At 34.0% G+C, this 14,927-nt stretch overlaps 1 protein-coding gene across 2 annotated transcripts in view; it reads left to right on the top strand.

Moving 5' to 3' along the window:
* The window catches only part of LOC124369995 (5'-AMP-activated protein kinase catalytic subunit alpha-2), a 66,211-nt gene that overhangs the window by 28,982 nt on the left and 22,302 nt on the right, over positions 1-14,927 (top strand). Inside the window, exons 9-12 of one of the 2 annotated variants that reach the window (XM_046828255.1) lie at positions 375-422; positions 9,074-9,166; positions 10,956-11,026; positions 14,045-14,207. In XM_046828255.1, coding sequence (XP_046684211.1) covers positions 375-422; positions 9,074-9,166; positions 10,956-11,026; positions 14,045-14,207 — 375 coding nt within the window. The remainder of the gene's footprint in view (positions 1-374; positions 423-9,073; positions 9,167-10,955; positions 11,027-14,044; positions 14,208-14,927) is intronic. The other variant, XM_046828256.1, reaches the window with a different exon arrangement.

Raw genomic sequence — 14,927 nt, 5'->3', positions numbered from 1 at the left:
AAGGTAAGACAGATCTTTTCGTTCCTATCAGAACGCTCATGTTAAAACCTGACTTTTGCCCTATTTAATCATGAATACCTTAGAGGTCAAAGCATCTCATGAATAGAATGTAGAATAAATTTAATATAAAAACACTTTGACTAAACGGTTATCATTGCTAGCATTTATATACGTAGGATACATAAAGGCCCTGCAGATTATCTAGCATGTCTGTGTATTTCATTTACTCTGTGTTATACGAATTTTTAATATTTTTATACGAGTAGTTAGAGGAACTTAGATCTTTGAGACTAGTGAGAGGCTTACTGAAAAGTAAGCTGGTTGGCCAGTTTTAGTGTTGTCTTTCTCTGTCATTTCTGTATCTCCTGTTTCAGTATCCAGAGAACGAGCCCTCTCTCTTTCAGGGGGGAAAGATTCAATAGGTAGTATGTTTATTTTGGGTAACATACAAACGCTTTCTAATACGGGAGCTGGTGGTATACGTAACTGGGAAGATAGACGTAGGGGCTAGAGTTTTTTTTTACATATATCTACTGTTCATTTATAAAACTAATTTAAAATTGCCGAAAAGATCTGAAAACTTTAAAAATATTAGTATAGAATATTTTATATTTTACTAGGTATGTGCCTTAATTAAAAGATTAGGTCCATTAATTGTGAAATATATTTGATCACTTTGCAAGACGTTATGTCATGTCTAGACAATGAGGCTAATCTAAAACTTTGCTTTACTAAAGTATAGTACCATAGGTTTGGATTATCACAACGTCTAACGTATTAGTTTTAGATTCAAGTGTAAATTAAATCATGGAATTGAAACTTTTTATTCCATAATAAAATTGTCATACATTCTTAATATTACATTACCAGGGCAGTGCTTTGTAATGTTCTATTTATAAAATGTGAATCAGAATGGACATTTTTTATGCCTTTGATTCTAATAATAGTTTAATTGGCTTGGCAACAAACAAATGTTAGATCAAGTTCACAGTTTGCTTATTGACAGAAGGTGGAAATATTTCAATGTGTGGGTTGTGATGGCAATGTTTCGGCGCAGTTTGAACTGAAAACTTTGATGATAGTAATGACACTGCCGCCTACGCCTAAGAAATAAGATCCTGACTACATTTCTGATAGCCCTTAATGGTACTTAATCAACTCTTTTCCTTTTAAAAAAAAACCTCTTACATTTAAAATGTTTCTTGGGTTTTGAGTTTTGTACAACACCCCAGCAATACCTAAATATTTATGTAGTTTATTTAGTAAGCAAATGTCCATGTTTCAGCTTTTCTTAGATTTAATACTTGTGCATAATTATAATTGTCATTCAGTGAGTGTTGAGAGAGAAGCTCTGCGTACTACAGATGTGGTGAGTTTACATGATGTAACCAACTCGGCTCTCTGTGAGTTTATTTTTGTACATTACACGTGTTTAATCAATAAACTGATTAGAGGAAGGTTTCTGATAAGTCCTACAAGCAACGTCTATTTCTTACCCAATATTAGGGATTAATTTTAGGTAATGAGGCTTCTACCGGCATAGATCACACAAATCTGTTATAAAAGGAACCAGATTTCAAACAATTGAAGAGGTCAAAATGAATGCGATCCCATAGCTAATGGCAATCCTGAAGGTGGACTTTGAAAGTTGTTTCTCAAACTGGAAGGATCGTTTCAACAAGTACATCATCTCCAATGGAGAGTACTTCGAAGGATACTAAAGTTTGTTTGCGATCAGTAAGCTAGTTTTTCAGTACTATCAAAATATCACATACCTCCCAGGTAGCCCTTATACATGTATTTTAACCATTATTGTTAGCTTGTAGATAGACAGGAAATCACAATAACATTCTTTTGTTAGGGTAAAAAAAAAATTAAATTATTGCTCCCTGTGCCCTGACCAGGTTGGGTTGAGCTCAAAGTTTTAAGATGAAAGCTTTGAAACTGCAGTTGCAGTGGTTCCTTTTTTGGTGCTGTCCCGTAAAAAGTACTCTTAAAGACCCTCTGAGGAAGGTTTTTTCCACCAATCACTCATCTGACTCCCGTTTGTTTCACAATTTACTCGGAAGTCTCTCACCCTTAACAAAGTGATGGTTGTCGCAGAGCTTAAGTGCTCACTGTACCTTGATGAAACTCATGGTCCATCTGCACTGCACTGATCAAGAACCCATAAACTCACCACTCTTTGTAAGGGTCATCACTCTCAACACTCCCTGAATCAACGACAGACTATAAACGTTTACAAAAGTAGAAAATCTCTGTTAAGTAAATGACTCGCCTCCATGTACATATAAAATAAGCTGTTCTGGCCCTGGCAGAACGCAGGATGGGGCTGTGGTGTGGACAAATGATGTGTTACGTTTGTCTTTGTTGAGCATTGTCTGATTACCAAGTTACTTTGATTGTGAGTGTGTCATGTGCAGTCGACCTGCGTTCAGTTTATTTTGACTTTTTGGTCAAGGGTTCCATGTCTGTGCCTTGGTTGGCCTGTTGCAATGTTGTTTTGATATGTATTGCTTGCTGAGTCTTTCGCCTCGATGTTTGTTTTTGTCTGATATAAATCATAAAAAATATTTTACAATTAAATAAATACGTATTGTAATGAATAGTAAGTATAATTGATTTCAACGTATTGGAGTAATAATTTACGTTTGTTGCTTTTGGTATTATGTCACACTTATTATTGGATGAGTAGTGATACAATTTACAGTGCTGCTTACCATTATGGCCTTTAAAATTGCTTGGTTAGTTGCACCATGATACTACAGTAGGCACGACCTTTGATCGACCTTCTACAAGACCGATGTTTGGTCAGATAAGGAAAAACTCGGATGAAACAAAATTCACAATCATACAATTCGTAGGCTATAAATATTATTACGAGTTCAATTACGTTTTGTTGTTAGAGCTAACTTGAGACAGTAAGATACTTCAAATATACCAAAGGTACACTCACGTTTGTTGTGAACAAAGAGATATACATATATACATGTATTGAGAACACAAAACAAGTATTTTGTTTAACAAGTGAAAGTATTTACTACCGTTTTATTCATTATTGGAGTCAGGTCTCTTCTTCTTCCTTGAATGTGTAATCCGAGAGTAGGACTCCAACTTATGGTAACACATAGTGCGGATGCCACATTTGCAATTGGGACACCAGAAAACACATATTTATTTTTACACTTGTGTTATCAACACAAATTCTTTAAATTTTTCTAGTTAATTATACAAGTAAATGACCACCAACACACATATCATTTGGGTTGTATGTTGCATCTTCCTGGCTGACCAAAGTCCATTTTATACAAAAGCAATCAACCATAAACAACTAAAAAAAGCCTAGCTACATTGGCAACAATAAACGTCAACAGTGAGCAAAGCATCAACCAGGCAGCAAATCGCGCAGGTGGTCAGCTGCATGCTATATAGTATATATAAAACTATATGAAATTAATTTTTATTTATGATCAGAGGGATTCATTGGTACAAGTTACATCTGTATGACAGTTTTTGCGTAATAATAGCTTAAAGTTGACCAGTGGCTATGCCATCTATATCAGTTCACAAGCACTATAGATGAACGGCTTTGCTTTCGGTCATTACTTGGAGGGTTGGCTGTAGTTACTTTGACACTGATGATATTTAATGATTCACCTTCTCTTAGCTGTTAACAACAATTAATTTTTCTTGATTTACTGCACTCACTGTGTAATTTGTACAAACTACAATGCAGGACACTCACAAAAAAGGTTCGTAACGAGCTGTAACAGAGAAATAACTCGAACAGACACATGGACTTGTAATGACTCCTTAATTGTAATTGCACTGAGTATGGCTAAAAATAGGTATTACTCATTCATTTCCTGGAACAGTGACAGATAAGCTGATGGGCAATTGATCCGAGGGTGGTTAAAAAAGTGCCTACTGTATTTCAGTTTGTCTTGTTCCATTATATCTTAAACATTGAACTCGTATAACTTTAAATTCCTTGCCTCTTTGCTCCTGCATTTGGAACAGGGCTAAATTAATAAGTACTGTGTGGAAATTAAACAAACAATTTAAATATTGAACATATTACAGTTGAAGACAGTCCTGTAAATTGTATCACCATTAATATGTACGGTTGCCAGTGTTACGGAAAAAGGATATGAAAAGCAATAGTAAATTATTACTACATTTGATACTAATTTTAGGTCACTATATTTACTATCATTTGTAATATTTATTTATCTAATAATATAAATAATTGGAATGTGTTTTAAGATTTGTGAAATGCAAAATGTTTGTTTTCCACCTTTTATTGTTAATCTTGCATATGTTTGTCATGTTAAAAACTAATTAACATAATTTAATGATTTCTGATAAATACAGAGACTGGTCAGTAACGATTCTCAGTTGTAGGATCGATTGGTTCAGTCTTTTGATTCTTAAACAGCGTTCTTTCTCGATTCCCATGCCAATTATTATTAGTTATCCATGTCTAAAGATATAATTAGTAAATATTACACAAGCTACTGTTAATTTATCCAGATAAGTTTGGTTGTGACACCAGCTTGGTTTTTAAAAAGTCAACATTAAAACAGGATTTTTCCGGACATTTGCCATCGTTCAGTGAAACAAGAAATCAGTAACACTACGTTTCGAGATCTGCAATCTGATCTCTTCTTCAGGTAAAGAACTAACCTAATACATAATTACAAACTAGGTTAAAATAAACAAATCTTACCAAAGCGTTGTGGCACGCCTAAGTCAGGAATCACAAACTACATGTTGTTTGTCAACTTTACTAACTCTATAAACATGCACTTAATAAAACTATACAAAACATTAATCATTAAAACTGAACTACAGAACAGGTCACAATACGTCTTCACTCGTCTACTAACCACCTACGACTGACCAGAGGGACTAGCCAATGGTAATCGTCACGGCTGGCTAAAACAAGATGGCGGAAATAAAAAGGAAGGGGGACAGGAATGGGCCATTTCGTTATTATTGGTTCATGCGAGATGAACTTCTTAAAACCATATTGTGACTCTGCATTGGTTTATTACAAATATCTGATCCGTTTGATACTTTTGGTTTTCTCTTTAGTTCATTTTTTAGAATTAGCAACCAAAGCGGCCTAATCTCGACTGATGGTTGACTGATTGGTTGGTCTGCCAATTTAATGTATGTTGCCTCAATTAATTTCCTTTTGAAGAAATGTGGTTCCCGATGTATTATGTTGGCTTCATCCCAATTCATATGATGGTCTTCGGACCAAAAATGGTGTGCAATTTCTGACTTTTCTGTGAGACCCTTTCTCGTGTTTTCTTTGTGCTCTGTTATCCTTACGTTTAGTGGTCTTTTTGTCTCGCCTATGTATTCCCTATTGCAATTACATTTTATACTGTAAACACAGTTTTTGGAATCCTGTGTGCCATTTTTTGGTTTTGTTTTTACGAGACTTTGTCTAAGAGTGTTGTGTGTTAAAACGCGGTTCTAATGTTGTACTTTCTACCTACTCTTCTAATTTTCTCCGATAATCCCGGCACATAAGGGATTGACATAAACGAAAATTTATCACAATTCTGTTTTTCTGACTCAGGAATGATTCCAGGAGGGTATCCATTGCTTCTGAGATCCGATTCAATTTTCTTAAATTCTTCTTTTAGTCCATCTTTATCTGAGCACAAGCTCTTTGCTCTATCAAACAACGAGTAGGCTACTCCTTCTTTGACAGATTTTTGATGGTTGGATTGATAATTTAAATATTTTCCTGTGTGTGTTATCTTTCGAAAAACGGTTGTCTTAAGGACATCCCTATCTCTTATCCAAAAAGGGAAGCTTGTTTTGGACTTCCACTTCCATTGTGAGGCGGATGGAAGGAGAAATACTATTAATGTGATTCAAAAAATTATTTAATTCAATGTCTCCATGAGAAAAAAACAACAAAGGTATCATCCACATACCTCCACCAAATCTTCGGTTTGAACTGAGCTGAAGCCAAAGCTTTTCGCTCAAATTCCTCCATAAAGATATTGGCGAAAATAGGAGACAGTGGAAAACCCATTGCTATCCCCTCATCTTGACAGTAAATTTTACCCTCTAACTCAAAATAATTGCATTGGGTGCATAGTTACGTCTGCTTACGTTTGTCATTACGTAAGCTCAGTTTGCCTTGAGCACTCCTGTCTAGTAGACGAAATTTCTTCTTGCCTCAGGACGTATTGTTTTTTACACCGTGGCAGTGTTCGTTTGCATTTACAATTATATGTTGTATGCATCAGTGTAGTATTGTGTAATCATGAATTGCTACGAGCATCTAGCATAGTATATTACATATATTAACCCTTTGCACGCCAAGTAATTACGTATATGTTTTGCCCTAGCGCCAAATTACTGAATATTTAATTTTTTGAAAACTGTAAAGCCATTTTTTTTATTTGTTTAAGTAATTGATTTAAAGAATAAAAAAAACCATAAAATGCTTTTATGGGCATTTTTTAAAACGAAATATAGATATTTTTCTATTTTAAGGACCAGTAGGTATGAAATGAACAAAAACGTTATTTTGATAAAACTGTATAATTTTTACAAACATATACCGGTACATGAAGTAGATATGATGTGTGATAAGTAAATAAATACACATTTTAGAAAACTGTTTTCTGTTTTTTTTTTACGAATAATCGTCCAAAGTATGTAACCCCAAGAACGAAATCGTCAAAGTCCGGATCGTCTGCGTTAGCCATAATTATGGCAATATATTCACAAGTTACGTCAAAATAATAAATAATAGTTATTACTATAATAATAATTTTAATAGTTCACAAGCACTAAACGTAATATAAACTAATAAAACTGTAAAAACATAAACTGTCAGAGAGCAGGAACACTAGACATAGAACTTCACAAAATGGCGGCGCTTCACGAAATGGCGGCGAGTATAATCGCTTTGGGCGTTTCGAGAAGTACGGGAAACAAACATGAATAGAAAGAAACAGCTGTTACCGATCGATACTCCTCAAACGTTCAGTTGGCACGTTGGCTAATGCACTAGGCAGCAAAAGTGACTTTCTCTGCCATCTAGCGGCAAATTCGACAACTATTAAACTATCTAATGTTGTAAAATGTAGTTCGCGATATAACTCGCTATGGGCGCTGTATGGACGTTTATGCATGTGAAATAACTCGCTTATGGCGTGCAAAGGGTTAATAACTAAATGTATTAACTGATCTCTAGAGCAAAAAAGTAGAAAATTTTCTTGGTAAAATAAAAATCAAAGTTTTTTCTGTAATTAAAATATACTTATATTAAATTAGTAACCAGAACCAGTAATTTATTGATATGCATTATTTGTGAGAAGTTTTGTATCCTATATATTTCCAAACTCTCTAGGTATTTAAAGAGACAACAGTGCATCTGATTCATTGATTTAACCATAATTAGATTACGGTCACAGACTGAAATTGTAACATAGTTGTTAATAGTCCAAAATGTATCAACGAAGAGTTGCTACCTTATCGATTGTATTTATCGCTGAGGTTCTTTTCGTGTTTGTGGATTCTGCAGCAGATTATGCAATTGTCTTGTCTTACTGTACGTACAATTTAAATCGTAACATACCTCTGACATAATTCTAAACATACTTCTGACAAAATTGACAAATCCTATAGGCAATACATATGTTATGATTTTTAAATGTATCCATCTGATGTAGAGTAACTTTTTTGTAAAATTATCTTCTTCGCAACATACCCGAGTGGGTTGGAACAGCATTTTCTTGGAACAGGTTGTGTATAGTTCATGTTAAATGAAACCCTATTAAGTACTATTTATACAGGGTGTAAAAAAAGTCCCAGATGGGCTTGATAGTTCCCAAGCCCATACCTGACAAAAAAGGCCCATAGCCCATAGCTGACCTGACAAAAAAGTAGTTACTTCAAAAAGTAGATTTACAGATGCAGTAATGATTTACCAAGTTTTATTGCTTTATCTGTAAGCGTTGGGGAATTATCAAGCCTGTGCGGGACTTTCTTCACACCCTTTATATATTATGCTAAGCACTACTGCCCATAGGTTGAGAATCTGTTATAAGACCATAACAAAACACACAGATAAATAAAATAACGCTGCAATATAGAATTTTGTTGTTTTTTTTTATTAGTTACAAAAAGAACTCTTTAGTTTAGGAACTAACATATGGTGTCACAATGAAGTAATTGATTTAAATAGGATTCTAAATATGTACTAGTCAAAAAAATGAATAGTAAAATTGTTTACCAGGTGGAAGAGCTTCAACAGGTGATATGTAGATTAACAACCACTCACCATGTAGAATTAGTTTCAAGTACAGTAATATTCTTAGTCAATGTAATTATTCTTTGATATAATAATTATGTTAGTTACTGCTGTATAGTGACTTCCTAGATTAGAACACGTAATTGAGTGTTTTTTAAACGAAGAAAGGTGTCATTCCAGTGATATGGTGCATTACCCAAATATAAATTCAGCTTTGGGAGCTTTTCAAAAAGATGTACCAGCAAGATGGGTTATTATTTTTGCGCATCAAAAGCTATCAAGTTCCTAGATCTAGTATCGTTCTAGTTTTCTTTAGAAACATTTTTAGAACTTGATGTCTGCTCAGCACTACCTGATACTACCCTCTCGATGGGAAGACTGTAGCTGCAGTAGCTACAGACACAACTGCAGACAAGTTGGAAATTTCTACAATCCAACGAACAGACCTCTCGATTAGGTGTTACAGGATTCCAAGAAAAGTGTATCTTATTCTTTGTTATACAGATTTTTTTCTATTAATGGGGTTTTGTCCAGACACCATGTATTTTCATGCCTGTTTACAATATAATTAAATCTAACTTTACAACCATATCCTTCTTTAAATATGGTCGAGATCAGTATTTAAAAAAGAATAGGTGTTCCTTACTCAAAGAGTAAGACATTTTAGCCTTAAGATGTGTTATATTTACACGATTAAGGATCAAATTGAACTAGAGTGAGTAGTTTTGTCGAATTGTGTCACCGTAATGCTATGTTTTTGTAATGATGAGTATATTGTTCCAGCTCTGAGAGAGCGCGCTATGAGTCAGATGGGATCAGGAAGCGACGCCCGGCCTAACCGTGGGACTCCAGTCAAACGAGCCAAGTGGCATTTAGGTACTTTTTTTCATCAATATGTATGACAACTGATATATATCTTTGTTGTGTTACATAGTTCTAATATGGTGTCCCACGAAGGGGTTTAAACGTTTGATTTTATATTACTTGTCCATTCATACACCGGAGATTTTCAAACTCTACACAGTTCATTAAATAGGGTTTAAAAATATTCTGTGAAAATTTCAGCTCTCTAGCTATTGTTGTAACAAAATGGTGGCATTTTGAAAAACTACTTTAAAATCAGTAAAAAAAACACTATTTTTGGTTTTGTAAAATTATTTATTGTCATATTCTAGAGAAATAAGGCATTTCAATCAGAAAATTAGAACATAGCCTATTAAAAAACCTACAATTACAGTCCACAATTATTCGAACTGTAATCCATCCACAGAGACACACTGATAACAGCACTTAACAAATGAATAGTAAGCTCTTACAAAGAAATTTTACGGTATCCGGAGAAGTTCCTCTTCAATGGATTGTTTAAATTCCTCATCATTATTGAAGCTACAAGTATAAACTTGTTCCTTTAAGTAACCCCATAGAAAAAATCACAGTTAAATCAGGGGATTGGAGTGGCCAATATAAAAAATCACTTCCACGACCAATCCAACGGCGATGAAGGTTGTCATTTAGTAATCGCTTGACAGGATTTGCGAATGAGGAGGAGCACCATCTTGTTGGAAGATTGCTTGATCCATTTCTGGAACCGTAAAATTGAGGCAAGACTTGTTCATACCTATTCCTAGTCATTGTACTGTCTGAAATGTCGTAAGATAGCATCCCATTACAACTGACGGCTGCAATATGTCACCATTTTGTTTCTACAATTGTTAGGGAGCTTTAATTTTCACAGAATATTTTTAAAACTTACTTTATTGTGTAGAGTTTGAAAATGTTTGGTGCATAAATGGGCAAGTAATATAAAATCGAACGTTTAAACCTCACTGTGGGACATTCTGTACACAGCTATAATGATTGATGTGGCAGCGTGAGCAAAATTTCATGCTGTGAAATTCTGCAAGAGTATATATTTCTGTATTATAAACGAAATTCCTACTTCCAACTCACAACTGATTATAAGTGATATGTTAAGAACTTAACTAAATAACTGTTTGCAACCCATGAGTTAAGTGAAATCCTTGAGTTGAGTACAACTTAAGTTGCAGTTGAAAGCCTGTAAGGAGACAGTAATAAAAAAAGAATACAAGAAAATGGAAAGTTTTTTAAGTCTATAAATAGTGAATACTGTACCTTTGCTATAGGTATGTATATGTGTGTGTGATGCCTCTGCTCAGATTTTAGATATCAATACCAACCGGAAGCGTTTTGGGAGTATGTCTTAAATGGTGGTCCACTTTATCCGAAATTCTGTTATCCAAATTAGTCTTGGTCCCATCAACTTTGGATAGTTACGTCCTTAGGATATTGTTTTGTATTATGTTTATATTTGTTGTATATAATTTATGGTTCACATTAAAATTAGTAGGATGCTATAAAATTTATACAGTATGATATTGTTATAGTCTAATGATATGTTTGCCCTTTATATTTAGTTAGAGATGTGTACTATCGGATTAAATAGAATTTCGGATATGCTAATGTCAGATAAGTGTGAGCGTATTACAGCAAATCTGTATCGACGTAATTAATGATAAGTGTTCTTGAACTAACACATATATTAATGTTGAAGAAATGAAGTGTTTATTGCGATTCAATATATTTAAATCTATTTAGAGTTTTGTTTTGTAATTGTATATAATAATAATAATTGTTAATTTTCCAGGAATACGTTCCCAAAGCAAACCCAACGACATAATGAATGAAGTGTACCGAGCAATGAAGGCTCTAGATTTTGTAAGTTACAATTTTTATTTCTGTTATGTGTACTGTACATATTAGAAGATAGTGGAAAATGATCATAGAGGGAGAACATATTAAACAACTGGAAAACCAGTCCACATTCAGCTACAATAGCTGTTACAAACCCATATTATCCCACATTTGCTGTCAGGACACAGTCTCTGTTACTGGTAACTCGCACATTCTACAGTTTGTAGTATCAGTTTAACTGGTACATCAAGTTACTGTTTAATATGTGGTGTAATCTGTTCGATATTGGTTTTGAAAGAAGAATAAAATCAAATACGTTGCCTAAACTATGTGCAATTTTGTAATAACGTCCATTACTGCACTAGTGCTGTAATGAGTCCCAACGTAATAATTACGTGCATTGTTTCATCAGCTGATCATTGTCACAGGTCAGATGCAGGACTGTGTTAGGTTAGTGTAACGGCCACAGTCTGATATACCAGACTGTTGCTTTTTTTTATACTTACGACCTGCTTCTAACTTTCCATTGAAAGTTTTTATAAACAACTCAACACAAATGTAATACTTTTGTAATCTTTGCATTGCACATGTTTTTTTAGCAAAAATACTTTTGTGATCTTTGCATGTGATATGTTTTGTTGCCAGAATATGCCCTTAACCATAAGCCCAATATCTTGTACACAAATCATGATAAGGCCTTGTATTTTTTCTCTCATTTGAGAATTAAACACAAAAAAATACATTTTAAAAATTTTAACATAAATGAAACTTAAATGCCTCATTTATTGTTATTGTAGGAAAACCTATTTAATTACCTGTAATATAAAGAAAAAAAATGAAGATTGCCAAAGAAATACTTTATGTATTAGTCATTTATGTAAAACTTTGCAATTCAGATGATCAAATAACCCCCTTGGAAGGTTTTAGCTAACTAATAAAAAACATTGAGTGATTTAAAAGGTTAAACCTCTAGTTACTATCTAAACTATTACCAACCTCTTTTTTATGGATAGATTCCCATATTAAAAGAGGCCTTTGAAGAACCGTAAAAATAGAGTCATGTAAAATTTGTAAATAACAGTCATGACATTATTACATTGAATTATACCATACTGCGTTTCATTGTTAAATATGTACAATAGACACTTGCAAAATGCAGAGCAAGGGAAAAATTATGCTCAACTTGGCACAAAGAAATAGATCTTACCTGACATATCGTCTTAACCCTTAAAGCGCCGTAAGCGCATATGCGCGCAAGGATCGACTTTGCTCTGAACGCCGTAAGCGCGTAGACGCGCAATATACTTGTTTTTGCTATTTTGCACTGTTAGTTCAGAGTTTGTCCTTAAGACTGTGAGGGGTGTATGTTACAGTAGTGTAGCGGGGCTGTGCCACATCACGTGACAATCTTTGTGTTTATCGATCGATACTGAACCGGTTTTTGTTGAACAGCTGGCAGTTTGGTAGTATTGCTCAACGCCGCAAGCGCATTTATGCGTACGTCACTGCCTCGCCGGGCAGCTCTTGTGTTCTTCTTCATATCCTATTGAAGTAGTGCGAATAGTTGATCGGTAAACTACTGTGTTTTATGTGTTATATGATCATCTTTTTATGAAAGTTATATATTTATAAACTTTTGAAATAAACAGTTTCTTGAATGGCGATAAAAGTCTTTTTTCCTCGTAGAAATATTTTTACTCTTTATATTTATAATTATGTATTTTAGCTCTTGTTTCGAAATTCTACATTTATTTTTATTATTTATATTTAGGCTTGTTTTTACTCCAATAAGTGTTACATCTTTTATTTACTTCTATTAACATCTGAAAACTATTTTGTAATTAGAAAAATAACACCCGTTAGAGGACTAAGAATTTGGAAAATATTTGGTTTTCAAATTTTTGGCATGTAAATTTAATTTTTTATTATAACTTTGTATTAAATATGTAATATACTTATTTTCTAGTTCTATTCTAGTACATATAAGCACGCAATGTCATCATTGATATACATAATAATAAAAGGAAACAGTTGCGGCGAGTGCCGCTACAGTTTTGAATTTGGCGCGCGTAATCCTTCAGTAGCCGTGAACGCGATAGCCAGCTGCGCCGACCTCTAGCTCTTAGCTTGAACAATAGGAGCCTCCTACCATCCGGAATTCTTCTGGACAGGTTCTGGTAGGATGGTTCCTGCTAGGTTAGCAGGCTGAAACCGGAGGTTGTGCGGGCAGTCGTTGTGCAGCGATCGGGTAGAGCGGACGGGTAAAGTGAGTGTACGTGGCTTGGGACTTGATATAATTGTTAGGGAACCTTTCGGAACTATATCCAAATTATTAGTTATCTTAATCATCAAAGCTGGTTAGGTTTTGGATAGAGGGAATCTAGTGGCGGATCCACGGTTATTATTCCTCTGGAAGGTGCCCTCTTCCGGTCGCGACGACACGAGGTTGCACAGTAAGCATTGGGTAAAATTTATAAAGGAGCTGGAACGCTACATAGTAAATCATGTGTATTTTGGGCAATAAATATGATAAAATAATTTTTTTTACAGTTTCTGTTTTATTTTGTTACCTACAAAAAGAAATTAAAATTAGCGTTGAGAAAATATAATTTTAATTTTTTATAATAAATGAGCGCTAATCCAGAGTTTAGCTGAAACTGTTTGGCGCTTTAAGGGTTAATAGTCCTTAGGGTCACATACCTTGACAAGGTTTTTTTGCCCAATCAACTCTTTGTATCGTATTGTACCTGACATAACACAGTGTGTGCTGTGTTAATTTCATTCTTGAAATCAATAAGATAAACCATAATTTCCTTTTCTGGTACAGAGACTAAACAAAATCAGAAGTATTTTAAGAATTGTTTAACTATAATTAATTTTGTGATTCTTCTACTTGTTGCTATAATTTTACTCACAATTTATTCATTTGGTTCCTTGTTCTCAGTTTTTAATGTTTTTGAAGTTATGTACATTCCAACGATTCGCTTTTCCTTTTTTTATCGTTTACATATTAAAGATTAATGCTTTGTGTTTGTTTTTTAGGAATGGAAGGTGGTCAATCCATACCATGTTCGAGTTCGACACCGAAAAACTCCGGAATCCAAATACACGAAGATGTCGCTTCAACTGTACCAAGTTGATTACAAAAGTTACTTACTAGACTTCAAAAGTCTTAGCACCGAGGAAGATACAAACTCTTCTTTAGGTGAGTTATTTAATGTTCCTTGTCGCTTAACGTATTCGGTGAACAATGAACACATGAAGAAAACATCTCAACTTCTATAGTCAACCGCACAACATATTCACACACATGCACACAACTGTCAATGATATCATCCAGGACACGTGCCAACTCATTCAGCCTCATGAATTGCAGACAGCTCACAGTGTGAGGAAGAGGTTCATTAGACCGAAAATCAAAACCGAAAAAATGTAGTCCCATGGTAAGAAGTCGGGTTTGTGAGGAGCAAAGAACCAACTGTACTGGTGGTAGTCTTGATTTTCATCCATTAAGAAAAATGATAAACCGAAAACTATTTTACTCCTTTATTTTTTGTCGTAAAATTTAATTTATGTATATACTTGAAAGGTATAATTTATATATAGAGAGATGTTTTATTCTTCCTAATATATTTATGGGTTGTTGAATTAAAAACCCACAAATTTTCTACATTTTATTTTGTTTCAATTGTTATTAAAAAAACAGTGTTCTTTATATCAAAAGAAATGATCAATTCTGCAAGTAATTTGAATTTTGATAATCAATTTAAACAGAACAACATCTTAACAGTTATTAATATGAAAATTATATTATACAACCTACTTTTAATTCTTTGTTTGAAGTTTATTTTTGATGATGGAAGGATTGTGAAGGAAACAGGATTTTTTCCGGATGTTTCCCAACAAAACAAAACTTGTAATTATT

The sequence above is a fragment of the Homalodisca vitripennis genome, chromosome X (genome assembly GCF_021130785.1).
Source record: "Homalodisca vitripennis isolate AUS2020 chromosome X, UT_GWSS_2.1, whole genome shotgun sequence".
In the NCBI taxonomy this organism is placed as follows: domain Eukaryota; kingdom Metazoa; phylum Arthropoda; class Insecta; order Hemiptera; family Cicadellidae; genus Homalodisca; species Homalodisca vitripennis.
Note: the sequence above shows the minus strand (reverse complement) of the source record. Positions and strands in the feature narration are given on the sequence as shown.